Raw genomic sequence first — 19,984 nt, forward strand, 5'->3', positions numbered from 1 at the left:
CTCTTACTCTTAATTAAATTTTTAAAAACATTATTTCTCTAAAATCATACCATTTAATTGTCAAAACCCAAAATCAAAAACTTGATTTTGTATTTGCTTGTACATTTTTTTCTGTACAAGCAAATAGTCCAAAAGTGGCTTCCAAGTAGAAACAAACCCATGCAAATTTACGGTATTTTCTCTTATCAACGCTGACAGTTTAGCCACTTCTGCCAGCTCCATTAATTTAATCATTCAGTCCTCCATTGAACGGATTTGTAAGTCCTTCCATTAGCATGAACCATTTCTGACAGTACTTTTCACAGCAGCTAAAACTCCCTCTGAGATAGCCAGTTTGGTGTATGGTTAAGGCACTGGGATAGAACCAGGAGAATGTGACTTCTAGTCCCGCTTTAGGCACAGAGCCAGCTGGGTGGCCTTGGGCCAGACACTCTCTCAGCCCTAGGAAACAGGCAAGGGCAAACCACTTCTGAAATCTTGCCAAGAAAACTGAAGGGACCTGTCCAGGCAGTCACCAGGAATCAACACTGACTCAAAGGCATGTACACATGCGTGCACACATGCACGCATGCGCACACACACAACTCCCTCCAGAGCTAGATTTGCAAGCCTACACTTTGATGGTTTTAAACTTAACTTCCTCCTGCTTAGTCAGATAGCACTGTAGTCTATTGTCCTTGTAGTCAAGGTATTCATCAACAGAACTTTACGAGATGTGTATCTTGCTGTGATTTGAGGACAACACACTTTATCTCAAATTGTCCTTTACTGTCACCCTACTGCCCAGCTTTTCTGATTTTAAAAGTTGTTTGCAATCTGCATAAAATGAATAGTCAAGCAGTTCAAAAAAGCCATGCTATGTATGGTTACAATGTAAATCTCACTGCTTGGCTTTAGGAAACTTTTCCCAAGGTCACAAACAACTAACAAAACAAGTCAAGAGACAGGATAATAATCTCTTTAAACAAATCATTCTTGATTTAAGTCTTCCAAGAAGATAAAACTCCCTCTCCAGGGCTGAATTCTCAAAGACTATTTTTAACACCTTTGACCTGGTAATTTAAACTAAACACAAATAAACTAATAGCTAAATACATGTACATTCTCAATGCAAGACTATTTCATCCTGCATACACATATAAATGTCCTAATGCCCTCTAGATAATTTGGACTTTATCTCCTATCAATCCCACTATCATAGCTAGCAGCAAGAAATATGAGTGTAGGAGATTAAAACTTTGGAGTGCATCAGGTTGCTATCCTGATTTTATACTTGGTGTGGAACACTTGGTGTGGAAAACAGGAATTCCTTCTGAATTATAAATATTTCACAATATCTGACAGGTATACATGCATGCAACAGAGTCCTCTAAGTAATTTAAAAGAAAAAATGATGGGGCAGATAGGAGAAAACAAGCTCAAATCCCATCCATAATCTCATCAAGGCAGTAACAGAGCTTTAAGGAACACTCCAAACTCTCAATTCTTGAACTATCCTAAATATATCAAATCAGTCAAAAGATTATACTATTTTAATTAGTCTCTCAATCAAATTTCAACAGTAATTCATAATTGCTAGCCCACAGACATCAGACTCATTAACATGCAGAGCAATCTCGGTAACTTTGCACAGTATTAGCAGCCAGGCATCTATTTTTTGACACTATTCACCTTTCACACATCATCCTTCAGCAACATACAACCCAAAAAAGCACATTCAATGACACACTAATCAGAAAATAAATCCTCACCAATCTGCATTACACTAAATAGGTTGCTGTTCATTCTGTAATAGATACGCATGCACAAAGATCTCCACCTGCAAGTAGCATGTCCATATTTAGATTACAGACCTATTAGTTTGAATTCCATATGCGGGACCCTTGATAGCCAAGCATAACATGCATGCCAGAAGACTGATGATCAAAGGCACGTAATAGTTCAGTAAACAGCTAGATCTGTGCTTAATTGTAAAAGCCACAGACAGAATGACCAATGGACAAGTAAAAAAACCTGGACTCTAATGTATTTCTGAGATGCTCTGTCAGTTTATATTATTTAGGAAGGAGTATATCTTCTGCAAATATATTTTTATCTCAGTGGAAAGCAGAACTCTTTGCTCTAAAATACATTGTTTAGGACACCTGCTGAGGGGGCATACAGTAGGTAATCTTGTTTAAAAAAAACCACAATTCTGACTTCCATATTTAGAGCTAAGATGAGTCAACAAAGCCTTAGGCCAGGCATGTCCAGCCCGCAGCCCAGAGGCCGCATGCAGCCCTGAACAGCTAGTAATGCAGCCCCAAGGATGAAGCACACAAAGAGTAAAATTAGAATTAAAATTTCTGATGAGCACCTTGAGACCTCACTGAGAACTGCAACCACTTCCATTGAACCAGACACTGATGCATTAGTTTCACAAAAACAAGGTCAAATATCCCACTTATGTTGCCCTTTTTAAAAAAATTATAATAAAAAAATAAAAAAATAAATGAAGCTTTATTACTTATATACATTAACTATATTATATATTTTATGTGTGGCCGAAGACAATTCTTCTTCACTCAATGTGGCCCAGGGAAGCCAAAAGGTTGGACACCCATGGCTTAGGCCCAGATCCCCAGACCTCTAGGTAGTTTATGTTTCAACAACCAGTGAAAGACTAGCAAGGGCATATTTCCGACAGTGAGCAGCTGATTTGGGGGGGGGGGGGGAGAGGAAACTTGGTGACTGTCTTATTTGGAGGAAGTACCGCTGGTGCCCTTGTAACACCAACTTGCTACTGAATAAAGACAAATGTTTTGGTCCAAAATATAAAAGCAGAAGATGAGCTGGTATTTACAAAAGATGGAAAGAAAAGAAAAATACCTTTTCCAGGTGAAAAGATCAAATTAGTTTGCACATTTCTATCCTCATCTGTCCTCCAGGGAACAGCTGGTCCAAAAATTAAAATAAACCGAATCCCTTAAGGAACCAGTCTCTGGGTGCCCATTGACACCTCTTCCACTTCTTCATCCTTCCAGTTTTGTTCAGCTTCTTCATCTGCCCTTTCTACACCCACTTGCCAACTTTCTGCATCTTCTAAAACTAATTCCCCTCTTCTTCAGCCTGCCCCCCAAGGTCCTATAAAACCCCATTTCTGCACACTTAACCCTCTGCTTTCTGCTTACTTTCTAACTCACTGTCCACTGTCCTTCCCATCTCCTACCCTCGCTTAAATCCCAACACCTCGTTCTCCCCAACACCTTCTCACCAACGACCCCCTTCATTCCGCTAAAGGAAGACAAAACAAGACACACGTGTATCCTACCTCGGTAACATCACTCTTTCTCCCCCTCCTCCCTGAGGCTCGGCCAGCCAGCCCTCTGCCCTCACCTGGTTCATTCACCGGGGCGGGCGAGCTGGCTTCCCTTCTCTCCGGCCCAGCCGGCGCTTCTCTGCCTTTCCCCTCTTTAATGCTGACCTTCCCAGTCGCTCCCTCCCTCACTCACGTTCTCCCACCAGCAGGATCCTCACGTCCTTCTTCATCGTGCTGTTACTCCGCCTTCTGGGCCCCGCGATCCGGCTGCCGCTCACATCAGGGCTCCAGCAAGGCGGGGGAGCCACGGCCTACTACGGGCGATCCGCTCGTGCAGCCCCGCCTCCAACAGCCAGCGTGCGCCCGCTCCCGCGGTCGCCCCCAGCGCCTCGTTCGCAACCTTTCCCTCCACCAACCATAGACGGAGGGCTAGAAGGACAGACGGCTTTGAACTTCCGGAGCTATGTTCGCCGCCCTTCAATGGCGGGAAAGGCTCTCTTCCGGGTGCCGCTCTACATCGGTTTGCTCTATAGTGAGCGCTCCTTAAGGTGCCGTCGGCGTTTCCTGGCCGTACGGAGCGGAGAGGCAGTCCAATGGGGAGCGAATCGGAAGTGTAGCCGCGTCTGATGCGTTCTAGAGAGTTTAATTTTTAAAATAACGTGTGTTCAGGAGCACAGAAATGCCTTGTTTTTTTATTGTAATTTAATTTAATTTGGAAAAAATTGGAAAGTAGCATGCAAGTACTTAGGGCCACAATACATATCTGCAATTCAACCGATTGAGAGAAATGGATTGCTGGAGAGATGGAGATAGATTTATCTTTGCCATCATTAGAGGTATTTGTTGTATTGTGTAAGATCAGAGTTCCTTTTACTTTCTTTTATTTTTGCAATTTGTATGCTGTCCTTCAAAATAAAATTTTCTAAGTTACAACTACTGCAATTACAATCTAAACCCGAAGGTAGGGCATCTGGCTCTTGTTCCTTTACTGGCCTTCACTACAGTAGTGTCAAAATCTCAAGTCTAAAAAGTTTTCACCTGCCGCAGACATAATTGATTGATGTGATATCCTTGTGATTACTGCATGAGTACATAAATCCACACAGGTAGCTGTCAATCATCAATTGATAGTCCTAACTTCTTTGGTGAGAAAAAAAAAAGCACAAGGCAGCTAAAATAAGCAGACATAATCAATTGGTGCATGAAACTCACTGGCAGGCAAAAAAGGAACAAGAGCCAAGCATCATGGATGTTATTTATTTTAGCTTCCAAAATAAGGAACTTTCCTGTAAAATGCATTACACCTTTTAACTAAGGTCCTTTAGATCGCTTTTTTGCATAGACAGCCTTCCGAAAATATGTAAATAGCCCTGTTCGTCTAGTTATGTACCTAAAAACAAGAATGTACTGAATTTTTTTTTATCTGTTCAATTCTGATTTTCAGAGACTGCCTGGACAAGTCCCTTGTCAAGGTTTTTCAGAAGTGGTTTGCCATTGCCTCCTTCCTCGGGCTGAGAGAGAGTGGCTGGGCCAAGGTCACCCAGCTGGCTTTGTGCCTAAGGCAGGACTAGAACTCATGGTCTCCCAGTTTCTAGCCTGTCTTAACCACTATACCACATGGCTCTGTACTGAAAGATAGAATAGTGTATTTCCCTAGTTCAGTATCTCAAAACTAATTCTTTTGGTCTGCCTTTGATCATAGCAATCCTGATGGCAGATCTGCAAGGCCTTGAAGGAGCTCTTGCTAAAAGTCAGGTCATTTAATGGCAGATTGTCCATTATAAATATCATCTAAGATTACCAGCCTGGACTTATCTATTCACAGTATTCTGAAATTTGGTTATATGAAGAGGATGAACTCCAATTTTTAAGAAGGGCTCATGGGGAGATCCAGAAAATTATATGCCGGTAAGCTTAACACCTGTCCCAGGGAAGATGGAGGGATGCTATTAAAGATAAAATTAGCAAACATCTGGAGACCCAGGCCTTGCTCAAGGATGCCCAACATAGCTTCACTAAGGGAAGATGCTGCCTAACTAATCTACTGTTCTTTTGAGGGTGTTAATAAACATGTGAGTGCCAGTTTGGTGCAGTGGTTAAGGCACATCAGGCTAGAAACCAGGACACCATGAGTTCTATTCCTGCCTTAGTCACCAAGCCAGTTGGGTGACCCTGGGTCAGTCACTCTCTCTCAGCCCTAGGAAGAAGGCAAGGGCAAACTGCTTCTGAAAAAACCTTTCCAAGAAAACTGCAGGAACTTGTCCAGGCAGTCTCCAAGAATCGGAGACGACCGAACAGATAAAAATAAATAAATAAACATGTGGATAAGATTGAGCCAGTAGACATCATCTACTTAGATTTTCAAAAAGCCTTTGATAAAGTTCCTCATCAAAGACTTCTCAGTAAGCTTAACAGCCATAGAATAAAATGGCAGATCTTCTTGTGGATAAACAACTGGCTAAAAAGTAGAAAACAAAAAGTAGGTGTAAATGGACATTTCTCACAATGGAGGGATGTAACTACTGAGATACCCCAGGGTTCTCTCCTTGGACCTGTGCTTTCTGACATATTTATAAATTACCTGGAATTGGGCATGACTATTGGAATAGCCAAGTTTGCTGGTGACACAAAATTGTTCAGAGTGGTAAAAACAGCAAGGGACTGTGAAGAATTCCAAAGGGTTCTCTGCACATTAGGGGAGTTGGCGTCAAAATGGCAGACGTCATTCAACATGAGCAAGTATACAGTGATGCACATTGATGCCAAAAATCCTAACTGCTCATACAGACTAACGGGATCAGAGCTAGACGTGACTGATCAGGAAAAGCAGTAATGGTAAACAATTCAATGAAGGTGTCATCGCAGTGCATGTCCACTGTAAAAAAGGTCAACAGTATGTTAGGGATAATAAGGAATGGTACTGAAAATAGAGATGCCAATTCCATAGTGCCCTTATATAAATCAACAGTGTGACTACATCTGGGAAATTGTGTGCAGTTCTGGTTGCCACACCTCAAAAACCTCATGGGCTAAGACCAATCTTCTGAGCAGCAAGGATCTTGTCACATATACTAGCACGAACCATTTCTGACAGTACTTTTCACAGCAGTTAGCAGTTAGTCTTACAGGTTTTTTTTTCTTTGTAGGCTCTTTTGTTTCATCCTTTTTAGTTTTATGTATATCTTGAAAAAAAATTAATAAAACATTTAATTAAAAAAAAAAGCTCTTGGGCTAAGGAATGCACTCCCTCTGTAGGTGCATTGGACTCCCACTTGCCAAGTATAAAAGGATATAGTGGAGCTAGAGAAGGTTCAAAGGAGGACAAGGGCCTGGAGAAGCTTCCCTATGAGGAAAGGTTGAGACATTTGGGGCTTTTTAGTCTAGAAAGGAGGCGAATGAGAAGGGACCCAATTGACATGTACAAAATTGTGCATAGTGTAGATAAAGTGGACAAAGAAGCTATTTTCCCCTTCCCAAAATTCTAGAACCAGAGGTCACCCAATGACATTGAATCCTGGAAGATTCAGGACAGAAAAAAAGGAAACATTTTTTTTTACACAACAAGTAATTAAACTTCGGAATCCGCAGCCACAAGGTGTGGTGCTGGCTACAGGCTTGGCTGGCTTCAAAAAGGTGTTGGACCAATTCATGGAAGTCATGGGGATCAATGGCTATTAGGCTGGATGGAGTGGGACTGCCTCTGAAGGCCCTCTGCTGGGAGACTAGTGGGCTTCCTTGTGCAGTTGGTTGGCCACCGTGAGAACAGACCACTGAGATAGGCCAGTGAGTTCAATCCAGCAGGGCAGTGCTCCTGTTCTCATGAGGTATATCTTCACAGTTGTGTCCACCTAACTACTAAGTTATGTACTAACCAAGAATTAAGAGGAGATGCAATTGCCCTGATCTAAAAAGAGACCATCCTTTGATCAGCTGACTGCAGTCCACTGATTGTGCATGCTTTTCTTTGTTGTGTTGGCTTTTCTGGTGATGCTGCCTAGCAAAAGGACCAGTAATAATTATTTTTATGGACAGATTGTCTATTTAAGATGGACTTTAAGGCAGGGAACAATATACTGCCTATGGGGACTTCTCTTGGGGCCTGTGTAAAAGTATGTGGGAAAGACTTTGGGTGACAGGGTGAAGCGATGCTGCCTAGGGAACAGTCAGAAAAGAGACAGTATAGTCCACAGCTGCATAGTGGGCAGAACAAGAGGCTCAGAAGGGACCCTCCCTAGTTTCTCAGGCAGTAAAGGAGACAGTGGGAGAATTGTACTTTCAGCCTTGCAGGATTGATGTCAGCCTTACCGGGTAGGCCAGACAAGAAAAACAACCAGATAAACTAATTCTACTTTATTGTAAAGCTATATTAACAGAATCTTGCAAGTCTGAATCATTTTAAAGCATTAAAGATTTTAAACCATTAAATCAACCAAGATTAAATGCAAAAATACTAGAGATCTTGCAAGATTTGACTTTTGGGGACCTTTTTAAATTCCTTGCACTGTTTTGTATTTTAGAACTGAGTTCCATTTAGGGGCATAGTGGGCACCATCCTGCCAATCCTCACCTTACATCTTCAGTACAGATTTTTGTTTTTAAGGTCACCTGTTTAAACTTGCCTTTCCTGAACAGATAATTAATAACTCACATTCATCAACTTGACACTTGGTTGAATTTCCAAATCATACATATTGCTAAGCCCAGTTTCTTGAATAAGTCACCAATGGCTGGTTTCAGAAAACACAGTAAAATATTAAACTATGATTTACAAACAACAATACTATATTCATACAGCTTACTAAGCCAGAATGAAACAAACGACATTATCACATAATGCAATGTACAAAACCCAAGTTTTATTGTCTGAAAGTAGTTTGAAACATGTATTTTTTAAATGTATACAAAGTCATCAACTAACTATAAATAAAACAGTTTTAGTGATCAAGCAAAAATATTTTTGTTTTATAACTGGGTTTGTAAGCTGGCTACTTCGATGTATCCTATGATAGAAAAAGCAAGGTGAAATTAAATAAAATAAAAAAGTATTGTTTTATTTATTCACATCCATCTCTATTCCTCTAAAAGTTCTTACTGCATTTCTGGATATATGAGTTACAAGGCTGAACGAAGTACTGCATGTGAGGGTTTTTCCAGAAATGTTGCTATTTTTACTCTTCTACCTTTTCCTTTTGTCACCTGTTATCAAGTTAAGGGTCTGTTTATTTTATAAGTACTTTAATGACTCTGCACATAGTACATTCTGAAATAATTACTTGGCACAGAAGCATACTCACTTGCAAATATACAGGGCTACATCTGCTCACCATCCCCCCACATTTGATTTTATAATAGTGCTTCCATTCTAATTTTCATCTGGGCACACATGGAAGTCCCCTCTCAATCCTGCAAGGTACCTGGATTGAGGGAAAGTAATGCGCAAAAAATTACTCTGTGAACCTCATGATTGCAAGAGAATTGGGGTCTCCTTAGTCTCTCTCTACTTTTTTAATGCCTTCATAATTATGTTATATGGATTCTCAATTATTATGTAGTGATTAAAAACTAGAGCTGATAGCTGGAGAACTTTAACTGTTGGATTACCTGCTGGTTCTCTACAACAATGCTGAGGTTATTGTTCTTACAGGACAGGGAAGTGTAATGAATACGGTAATTTGAGAACGCTGGTGACGTTTCATAAATTACTGGAAATGTAAGATTATAAAATATGAAAATCTAGAACATAAAAGTCATATTGCATACATATTAGGTTATAAAATTTTAGGTGATGTCAAACTGCCTGATTTTTCTGCCCATTTTCAGTAGGTAAGTGTTTAGCCCTAAGAGTTTCAGTAAACCCCACTGTCAGCCATGACGCTGCTGCAAAGGCAAAGTCGTTTGAAAGTACTAACCGGCTGCTCAGGGATTATGATGATAGCTGACAATGAATATGTATGCATCCCAAACCTGAAGCTCCTTTTGAAACTGTACATCTTCTAACCGCCATCCAATGGCAGTGCAAACTTCCAACAGGCCAAACTCATGTAAGACTCCTTCCCGCTCAGGGATCGGGAAAGGATGAGACACTTCACACGTCGAACAGCAAAACATCAGAATCTCAAAGCCTCTTTAGAGGGCAAATGCTTATAAAGGCAATATACATTTGTAGTGTGAACTTAATGCCTACTGATATCATTTATACTTAAAAACTCACCAGCAGTTAAACCATAAATCCAAAAAGCAGGGTAAACTGGATTGGCTGTATTGATCTGAAACTTGTGTAAGCACGTTTCTTTATCAGTAAGAGAATAAAAAGACAAACTCTTCGTTGGAAAGTCAAGGAAAACTCCAACCTGCAAAGGTTTCTCTTCAGTAATCTTCTCTTCTTGATTGTTGTGCCATGCTGAGATACATTGTGTATTCCATTCTATGCACCAGGATAGTTCATTTCTCCCTAGTCGGTCTTTCCTGCCAATCTCCCCACTGGCAACACCAATGGCCCATCCAGAAGATTCCTTGGTGCTCACTTCCCAGTAATGGCAGCCTTCAGAGAAACTTTGGGAACCCAGCACCTGACTGTTGCAGAATCTCTTAGGAGAACGTTCATATTGTCTGCGAATGCGGGACACTATCACTTTCCTTTTATTGCCTGCGAGCTCAAGCATGCAACCAAGTCTTTCATCATCAAATGTAATGTTGGATATCCCTAAATGAAATAAAATAAGAAATGTTCTGATCTAGGAGCTTTAAATCAAGGAGATATGTTCATAAACCAAAACCCATCTTCTCTACTTGCAACATTTTTGCTTTACCTCCAATGAGGCTGGATAATGCAGCTTACTTCAACTAGGGAGGTGAAATTGGGACAGGTAAATATATAGTATGATAACCACAACATGCAATAAGCAAGTTTATAGGATATTAAGATTGCCTGATCATATCGGGTATGTTAATATGCTGGTCAAGCAAGACTGTCATATCCAAGAACAGTTTTGTGAATAGCCTTATATATATTCCATTATCCATGTCATCACTCTTGCATTTTATTTTCCTCTTGGGAAAATACAATGGGCATTCAAAGAAATGGACTGTACTTGACAAACATTCCAGCCTTTCCCAACCTGGGGTCTTCCAAATGTGTGGCCTTCAGCTTCCCAAATTCTCCAGTTTCCATGGCCATTGTAGGGAGCCAAGGAGATGAACCTGAAGGCACTACCCAGAAGCCATTAAGAATACAGAAGCAAGTTGCAAGCCTGCTTGTGTTTTCCCATCCCTCTCTCTTAGCCCCAGAGAGTTGGGGGGAGCCAGTCTGACTCTCTTTCTAATACTTTCCCACTTCCATAGCATTGGTATCAGCCATATGGGGTAGACCAGATCAGGAAACTGACTGCACAGGAAGACTATTCCTTCCTGATCCCTTGGGCTCAACACATGCTTTTGCATCTGCTGTCTTAATGGCTTCAGAATAGTTTCTCCAAGGTCACCTCTGTGGCTCCCTACACTACTGAGGTGAATATTTTGGGAGGGTTGCCCAGGTTAAGAAGATTTGTCTTATTTTGTAATAAATACATTAATGTTTAAGGCTCCCCTGTTCATCTGAGGAGGTAGAGGAGAGATAGGCCTTTTGATTACAATTAGGATCATTAAAAGATGTAGTGGACAAAGCATCCATTTCTGTTAGGATACTAAAGAAGACAGAGCATTAGTCAAAATCCTGTAGCAGATCAGCTAGTTTTGTTTTCAGTAAAATACATAAATAATCTCCTATGTAGAAGGAGAATCAAAGAAGGAATAAAACACTGAATACATAGCTTTGTTAAAAGTATTGCTGTTGTCCATGCCATCATCATCATCATTTACAAGAATATGTTAAGCCATAAATCAAAAGCAAAGTGTCTGCTCTATGGACTATGGAATAAAGAATGGTGAATGCCCTTTACTTGTGTCAGTTTCAACTTATTTCAAGGCAAATTGGGATTTTTGGGGGAAAAGTGGAGGGGTACCAACACTTTTGTCTGTGTCTGTATGTTGAGAGTTCTGGGAATGATTCTAGATTAGGGAAGGTGTGCATTCTCAAGATAACCATCTAATATTTCCTCAGCAGGGAAATAATTTATTACAAGATTATAGTCCGCACAATTTTGGAAAGCTCACTGCGGTTTCCAAATGCTATGTGACTAAGTAAATTATCGTCCCAAGACCCCTGAAAGCTAACCACATTTTGTTTCATTAATACTAGTAAATTTATTTAGTAAATACTATATAGCACTGCTTCTAAAGAAAGCAAAATAAATGTTGTACTCTTAAATGGAATACAAGTTATCTGTTTAAGGAAAAATAGGTCGTAATACCAATTCAACAGCTGGTTTTCAAATTATTTCTGGAAGGGAAGGTTTGAACGTTTCATGTATACATCTCACTATTTTGCATATGCATCGATGTATATACTTACGCGGAGAAAACCTATTTGAAATCATCGGCAATTCTCCATCCCTAGTAGATGGCACTGCTGATGAAGAGCTGCTTGTTTCCTGAACTGAATCTTTGGATAGCGCTAGTCGAGAGAAAATATAAAGAGAGTTTCCTTGTTAATTTTGAATTTAATTGGTTTCAAGGAAGGGATACTTAACCTATAACGGGGGGTTTCTGCCAGCTAATTAGCTATTCCAGAACCATTCCTTGGGACTGTAAACATTATTCTACTTCTTGCAATGTTTTGCAACTCATTATTAACTTAAATACAGGCAGACATGCCACCCACGGTCATTGTCCTTGGCACATGTTAGGATTCCCTCCCCACCTGCAGTTTTATTACTCTAATTACAAAAAATTCAACGAGAAGCTGGCATCCTGCTAAGAGCCAATCTCTAGTATCATTTTTATTTCCAAGAACAGTATCACATAGATCCCACAGGCAGTCTAAGAAAATAAAAAACACTTTTTGCCTTTTCATGAGCAAGAATAATTTAGATGGTGTTTTTCATCCATGCCAACTGGGAAACTGGTCGCACATGTCCCCACCGCAGAACCTGGCGATGGATTCCAGGATATCACAACTTGAGAAACCCCCAAAGGACTATTTAGAGCGATAAGTGACAGAGCAGGGCAAACAGATACAGCGACAGGCAAGGATCGGCATAGATATGGTACTCCCACATTTACCCCGAATACTCACAACTTTTCTCCTTTTATTATAAAACCATGAAACAATGGGAGATGACCAGACAAGTAGGAGATTAATTTTTACTCCAAAATGATACTTACACTAAGTATAGTTATTCCTGAATATTAATTCCATGTTATTCCTGTAATCACGATTTGAGCGAATTAAATTGGGAAACCACACAAATGTATACTTTAAAAAAGGTCTAGCCAAGTGTTCCATTTGTTTTTCTCAATCAAATCAGGAATGTCAGAGCAGCTGAACAACATGAATCAGTGGAGGAATGTGGGCAAGGGAATGATTCCCTCGTGAAATAATGAGTACGCGCTCCACAAAATCAATTAAGGTAAATAAACTACCTACAGGAATTACAGGAAAAGAACATGTCTTCTGCCACATCAGCTGCAATTTCACTGCTGTTGCTTGTTCCTGGAGAATGCTCTACAGTAAAAAGACATCCAGGCTGTTAGTCACTGAACCTAGAAATTGGCTGAGCAGAATACAAGTAGCTGCTTATGTCTCAGCCTCAATCTCAGCTTAAGAAGGAGATCTAGCTGATCCATTTTAGAAGGTTCCCTTATTATTTTGATCAGCACTTTATTTCAGAGAAAGGTCATTTTCACATGAAATGGGTGGAAGGAAGCCGAGGACCACCCATACATTTCAATTCAAAGTTGGAGAGTTTATGGCTGTCCACATGTTGCATAATGACAATACCCATTAACCCACAGCCACTGACAAGGAATGATAGGAATTGTGGTTCCATAACATCCAGAGAGCCACATATTCCACCTGTCTCTGCAAACAAGGTTTGGAGATACAGCTACTATTGCTTAGGGAGCCAGATTCAGTTTTGGAATTGGCAGCTGCTGATCCCTATTGCAAGGATAAGATATGAAAAGCATTCGGTATAAATATGCATCATGTAATGATGATTTTCTCATTAAAATTCCCAAACATATGCCAGCACCTCCATATGCTGAGTATAAAGTCTACAGCTGCCAACCAGATCAAACCTGTGCTGACCTGTCACTGGCCAATTGAGATTTAAATACATTGTCCTATAGGAAACACACACAGATGTATTCCTTGAAATATTACAAAAAAACCCAACCAACCAACCAGGCTTGTGTATTGTAATAGAAGGTACCATTGATTGCTAAACAGGAAGGCCTTTTTATTTATAAAGTTTCTAGTAATACACCAGAACCATCTCAGCCACAGAGAGAAATAAATATCAAAGCCATTCCATATCCATATTGCCAATGAGTTCAACATCTGGACAATGCTAGAAAAAGTGCCTGCCAAGCAACAGACATAGAACACACTTTAGGGATGCTTATGAGTGAGGCCTGTTAAACTAATAGGTAATAGCCATGGATATAAAGGATCAGATGAAGGAACGAAGTAAGATTCAATAACCAAAAACAAAAACAGTGGTAAGTTCAAATGCATCACACCCTCATTTGCCATCCAGGTGGCATTTGGTGGCTACAGAACGCCAGTCAGGGTAAGGTCTGATCCAACTAAGGGTAAGGGCTGATCCAACCAAACCATGCTTCCTCAGGTTCAGCATCAGATTAGAATAACAATGCCAGACCATGCTGGTTTTACTTCCTTAATGATACTCAGAGCTTTGTATTAAGTCAGCATATGTTTACTCTTTATGTAAGAGGGCAATGGAAATTCCACCAACTCTGTGACAGTGGCTGTACTCGGTAATCCCTCAAAACTGATGCTTCCAGCTGTCTCCTGAACTCTTCAACCACACTGGCAATACTGCTGATCTTCTGAATGGAAAAAGGAGGTGCATTCATTTGGATGGGATTGCCAATGTAAGCTTCTTGTTCTGATGAGGTATTCTAACAATTAAAAAAAATCAATTAAACAAAGCACCATCAATATTTCAGTCAAGAATTTCTAACAATTCTGTGATTAGAATCTGAATAAATAACACATGACGGAGAAACAAATGAAATTAAATCCGAAGAAGGTGGAGGTTCTGTAGACAAAGAAAGGGCTGGATTTTGAGTTTCAGGTTAAGCGTGTTCTAGATGGGGATGCACTCCCCCAGTGAGAGCAGCTTTGCAGTTTGGGAGTGTCCTTGAACCCCATCTGCCACTGGATTTGCAGATTATGGCTGTTGCAAGCCTTTGAGTGGTTAGTGTACCAACTCCAGTCCTTCCTCAGTTGGTTCAACTTGGTGATAGTTGCAACCGGTCTTGACTGCTGCAGTGCGCTTTATTATGGAGTTCCTCTAAAAGCAGTCTGAGAACTGCAGCTGGTGCAAATGCAGCAACCATCTACAGGGATCATACAATGCCTGTACTAATGATATGTCCTGGCTACCAGTTGCCTGCTGGATACAATTTAAAATGTGCGATTGACTTTAAAAGCCCTAAAAGAGTCTAAGACCAAAAACAGCCACTCTTTCTGCTGGCCTGCAGGTCCCTGACTGCAGCAGAATTCAGGAGTCTAACCCTTAATTCCAATTAATACATTTTCTTCTTTAAAAAAATAAGATAAATGCAGCCATTGGGCAAAGACAACAGAAATGGTTACAGCACAGGGGGAAGAAGTCATGATGATCTGAAGATTGCTCCCCACTTCTAACATATACACTTGCCCGAATATTCAAGTACTTTTATGTTGCTTACACCCACTTAATTTGAATAATGCCCATTGGACATACAGGTAGTCCTCATTTAATGTCCCCTCATTCAGCAACTGTTTGAATTTACCACAGTGCTGAATGAGGGGGACTTAACAATGGGTCCTCATAGTTGCAGCCATTGCAGTGTCCCTGCAGTCACGTGATCCTGATTTGGGAGCTTGGTGACCAGCTCACGATTACAATGTTGCAGTGTCCCATGGTCACATTATTGCCATTTGCGACCTTCCCTGCTGGCTTCCAATGAGTAAAGTCAATGGGGAAGCTGGCAGGAAGTCATAAATGGCTATCAGGTGACGTCGCGCCTAACAACCACGCAGGATTTGCCTAATGACGGCAACTGGGACTGCCTGAACTGCTGTCATAAGTTGGTGCAGTCATGTGGTGTTGTGCTTTACGACCGTGTCACTTAGCAATGGAGTTCCCAGTCCCAGTTACCGTTGGTAAGCAAGGATTACCTGTACATTTATTCAGATATCTAATTTTAATCTGCCCAATGACAACAGTTTCACAGAGTTTATTAATATACAAATTGCACAGCATGGAGAAAAAGAGATTTTGATATTTTATTTGTTGTATATGCTCAGAAAGAAGCAGCAAAGAGGAGGAGGAGGAGGAGGAGGTGGAGGAGGAGCCGCCTTTTCAGTAGTGGTCTGTAGCACAGAATATCCAGAACTCTCATCTCAGGGTAGGGCTGGGTGGGGAAGAACCCTCAGAATACCATCCTGAGCAATCAAACCAATACTGTAGTGTGACTGTGCTATTCAGAGAGCACTTGCATACACACAAGGTATCTTTGGTTTGCAATCATGACACGGGTGTTCCATTAACAGCAGTGAGAATCCCTTTGAGATTACATCTTTAGGATCAACAAGTTTAATACATTTTTAAAACCAGCCTATTCTGCATTGGAAGGGCCACCAAAGCACATTAGCATCCCAGTCCTGCCCTTCTTTGTTCAGAAATAGTTCTAGGACTTCCAATGTTTTAAAAAGATCTTAATTAATGGTATCATTAATGCAATGTTTTACCTTCATCACTTCTTCAGAGTTGATCTGCAAATCCAAAAGATTGTGAATTTTTCCAGTGAGCTGCTTATCAGTTGAGTCTGTTATTTGTTGAGCCACTATCAGTTCTTCCTCAATAATCCCTAGCACCATTTCCTCTTGATCACAAATGCACTTCTTCATAAAACCGAAGGCTTCTGAAATAGAGCTTCTGGTTTGAGACATATAATCCTAAAATCAGGAAAGAGACTTGCTGATGAAAGACTTACCTCTATACAGAAGTCTGAAAGTTTTCAACTCTTTTTCCCTCTAGAATTCTAACAGAAGGCTTCAACAGTTTGAGAGCTAAACCAGCTCTTCTCACAATCAAGCATTCTCTTTACTTCTTAAAAGTCTTCTTTGAATCAAACTCAACTCCTGCTGACTTCATAATTATATCCATGTAGTTTCTGGGCATCCCCTTCTTCCAGAAATGGTTTCAGTTCCCAGTCTAGCCCACAACGCTGGGATGTTCTGACAGTTTCCCAGCCATGTACTAACCAGGCCCAGCCCTGCTTAGCTTTCAGAGATCAGCCAAGAGCAGGTAGGTGGCTTCAGCTGGCAACATCTGTCTCTCCGCATGTTGCTTCTAGAAAGTAAAGCCAGCCCCCTCGTAATAACCACCTCCTTTCTTTTAATGACTGTTCTCCCAGGAAGTGCAGAAAAGCAATTCAGGAAATGCCAAAGGGCACAAATTAGCAATGGAAAGAAGAGCAGAAACCAGAAATAAATCAGATAATCAGGATTGATGTGGTTACCACATTCAGTGTAATAGCTTTTAAAGGAAACACAAGGTCCAATTCACAGCTGACAGAAGAGAGAGCAGACTACAGTATTCCAAAAGCCATGCTAGGGAAGAGCAATTTCTCTATTTAATAGTGGCAAAGCTTTTCCTTGATTATAATCCATCAGGTGGTGAGCTGCTGCATGTTATGCATGCTTCCCCTTGAAAATATTTTGCATCCTATTACAGTAACAACCACTGCAGAGATTCTTCTGGCATCAACTTTTGTGAATTATGTCCACTAATCTGATGCACGAAGCAGAGCTGGAAACGTAAAATGGTGGGATTATTATTCCCAGCAAACAAAGTAGTGGGATTCTTTAAGTAGTGGGAGTGGTTGGCACCCCTGATGATGCTCCTGTACATTAATTTAAGAATTTTTTAACCATCTATTCCCTTGGAATATATTATTTATTTAAGGTGATTGTTTTTATAGTGTTTTATTTTATTGTATTTTAACTGGTATTTTATTCTGGTTTTATTGTAAACTGCCCAGAGTTGCTCTCTGAGTGAGATGGGCAGTGACTAAATTTGAAATATTAATAAGTAAAAAATACCAGAATGTGCAATCTACCTGCAACTACCAGCTAGAGAGGGAAAAGGCAGATTGCAACTGTGCAATACCTACACAAAGCTTCGGTAGGAAAAGGGTGTCAGATGTCCTGGAAAGGGTTAAAAGCTCTTGACCAGATCACACAAAGGACATTTCAATACCAACCTTCATTGCAGCGCTGTCCTTCCTCCAGGTTGTGATTGTCTCCAAGACCATTTGTATTTGTTTTGGGATTTCGCTTATTTTCACTGTGTCCTAAGGAGGAAAACCAGCCCTCCGCATTAATTTTAATGCATTCATTTTAATGCATTCATTTTGAACTCCCGAAAAAACTGATTTGAACAGAAGTAACTGGTTACATTTTATATATGCATATATGCAGGTAACTGACACCTTTATTCTAATAAGGTTACCTTTGCAGAATAAGATGTTGCAGAATGTAAGGACTTATGGCAAAAATGCAGAAAATGTTCTATCAATGCTGGGTTGCTTAGATCAAATATAACTTTTAAGAAAACAAGGCACACTGAACAATAGGATCCAGACGGTTCATTTATCTCCTCTCCAACATTGCCTGGTCAAGCCAAACCTTAAGTTAGGTTCAGACAGCATATAAGAAACCATCTCTCCCTTTGGGAATGAAGAGGATACTTTAGGGATCTATGTGTTAACTTTCCAGTTCCTCTCGCTCGATCAAAAGCTTTAGTGACAGCAAAAGTAAAAGTCACACATTGCTCAATTGCCTTTTGTTTTCTGATGGATGTTAACAAGAAAAATGCAACTTACATCCAACCCCCGCCCCCACTACCACACACTTCAGGATCCTATCTTGCAGAAAAGCAAACATTGGACTATTTTTTTTAAATTATCACTGATATACAAGAGCTACTATAGAGTCACACAGGATAGTAAACTGTTTTTTCCTCATCTCTTGTTGAATAAGCAAGAATTGACAAAGTTCGCACACCATGGCTTATAAACTACAATTAGCCAAGCCAAAACCACACAATCGGTCAGTACCATGTGTGAATCTAGCTCAAATATTTGGATCCTTCACAGCTAAATAAGGATATTTATTACATCATTAATAAGTCCCTTTAAAAGGGCCTGAATCACATGTAGAAGCTTTGACAGCTGATACTTCAGAGCGAAGAAAGAAGGCATAGATAAAAACATAGCTTGGAGTAATTCTTCTGAGGGCAAACTACACTATCTGGCAGTCCCTCTACAGCCACACCTTTTTCTTAATGAAAGAAGCTGGAAGCCAGCAGCCTCCTTGGTGAACAGAAGACAGGTGTGAATGGTCAGCTATTTCCTTTTCGATTATTTGTTTCCCAAGGAAGAAGACTTTAAAACAGCCTCCACAGGTCACTGGTGCAGAAGAGCCCAGGTTCAGTATCAGCCCTGAATGGGATATACTGAGCAGTCCCTGGAGTTGGATGCTTACCTTTAGGTCACACCCAAGGAGCCACAATCTGACTCCTTCCAGAATTTGCCAGGTATGATAGCTAGAGAGGATGGAAGCTGATTTCCATCTTGAAAGGTAAAGGCTAGGGAAGGCTACTTAGGTTTTGTCTTAAATTTTAGACAATACTAAGGCTCCAAGGCTCACTGGGTAATGCAACAAAACCTATTATCGGAGTGGTGACCCTTCCCTTACCCCAAAATATCCATCCTATTGACAGCAAGCTCTTTCATTAGTGTGTGTGCAGGTCTGGGTGTGTATATACATATACACACATACACACAGAGGGAGAGAGAGTTAAAATGTGTCACACATGTAATAACTCTTTCCCAACCAACCTAAGTCTGCATTTCATACAGTATTGCAGACAGAAGGGCGAGATTGGCTAATCTAAAGCTATCAGCAGATGCAGCGTGTGAACCTGGGATTTCCCCAGCCCAGCTCAGTGCCTTAGAATGACAGTAGCAGCACAGAAGGCCACCCAGCCGGTCAACCCACTGAAGAATCACAGCTAGACCCCAATGTTAGGGTCGCCAGAGAGCCCTGCACCATTCCCTCTCACCTGAAAACCGCGCCTGTCGGTGGCGAAGTCCCTCTTGCACCCCGACCCGTCTGGGAAGCCCGGCTGTGCCAGCCGCCACGAGCCTTGCAAGGGAAGCTGGTCGCTAGAGGATGCGCATTTATACCGTTCCAGGACCAGCTCCAGCAGGACGTTGCGTTCAGGCAACTTGTCGCCTAAGCCGCACTTGCAAATGGGACAATTGCGGTTTCCGTGCTGGCCCTTCAGCCATTTCTGGATGCAGCCCAGGCAGAAGCTGTGGCCACACTGCATCGTGGCCGGGTTGCTGAGGAGACCGAGGCAGATGGAACACTGCAGGTCCTCCGCCTTCAACCACACGGGCATTTGCCCGTCGGCAGCAGAAGCCATAGTTGTCAGCCGCGGAAGGCGCCCGAGAGCGACGGAGCTTATCGGCCTCGCCTGCTAGACCTCTTCTTCCGAAGGGCGT

The 19,984-nt window shown here is 41.1% G+C and overlaps 2 protein-coding genes across 6 annotated transcripts in view; both read right to left on the bottom strand.

Annotated features, from left to right (window-relative positions):
* The window catches only part of RHOT1 (ras homolog family member T1), a 47,445-nt gene extending 43,695 nt beyond the window's left edge, over nt 1-3,750 (bottom strand). Inside the window, exon 1 of one of the 4 annotated variants that reach the window (XM_063293573.1) lies at nt 3,492-3,750. In XM_063293573.1, coding sequence (XP_063149643.1) covers nt 3,492-3,528 — 37 coding nt within the window. In that variant the 5' untranslated portion in view covers nt 3,529-3,750. The remainder of the gene's footprint in view (nt 1-3,491) is intronic. The other 3 variants (XM_063293572.1, XM_063293570.1, XM_063293571.1) reach the window with 3 other exon arrangements.
* Nucleotides 3,751-8,134: 4,384 nt separating this feature from the next.
* Nucleotides 8,135-19,938, bottom strand: RNF135 (ring finger protein 135). Of its 2 annotated transcripts, XM_063293565.1 has the most exons (7): nt 19,540-19,938; nt 17,678-17,767; nt 16,161-16,367; nt 14,155-14,320; nt 12,822-12,899; nt 11,748-11,849; nt 8,135-10,001 (listed from the first exon to the last, which is right to left on the bottom strand). In XM_063293565.1, exons 1-7 carry the CDS (start codon nt 19,903-19,905, stop codon nt 9,472-9,474), a joined length of 1,539 nt encoding a protein of 512 aa, XP_063149635.1. In that variant the 5' UTR covers nt 19,906-19,938; the 3' UTR covers nt 8,135-9,471. The 2 variants fall into 2 exon arrangements, with proteins under 2 accessions (XP_063149635.1, XP_063149636.1); XM_063293566.1 differs by lacking the exon at nt 16,161-16,367.
* Nucleotides 19,939-19,984: the final 46 nt, after the last annotated feature.

Source organism: Candoia aspera, chromosome 2 (genome assembly GCF_035149785.1).
Source record: "Candoia aspera isolate rCanAsp1 chromosome 2, rCanAsp1.hap2, whole genome shotgun sequence".
In the NCBI taxonomy this organism is placed as follows: Eukaryota; Metazoa; Chordata; class Lepidosauria; order Squamata; family Boidae; genus Candoia; species Candoia aspera.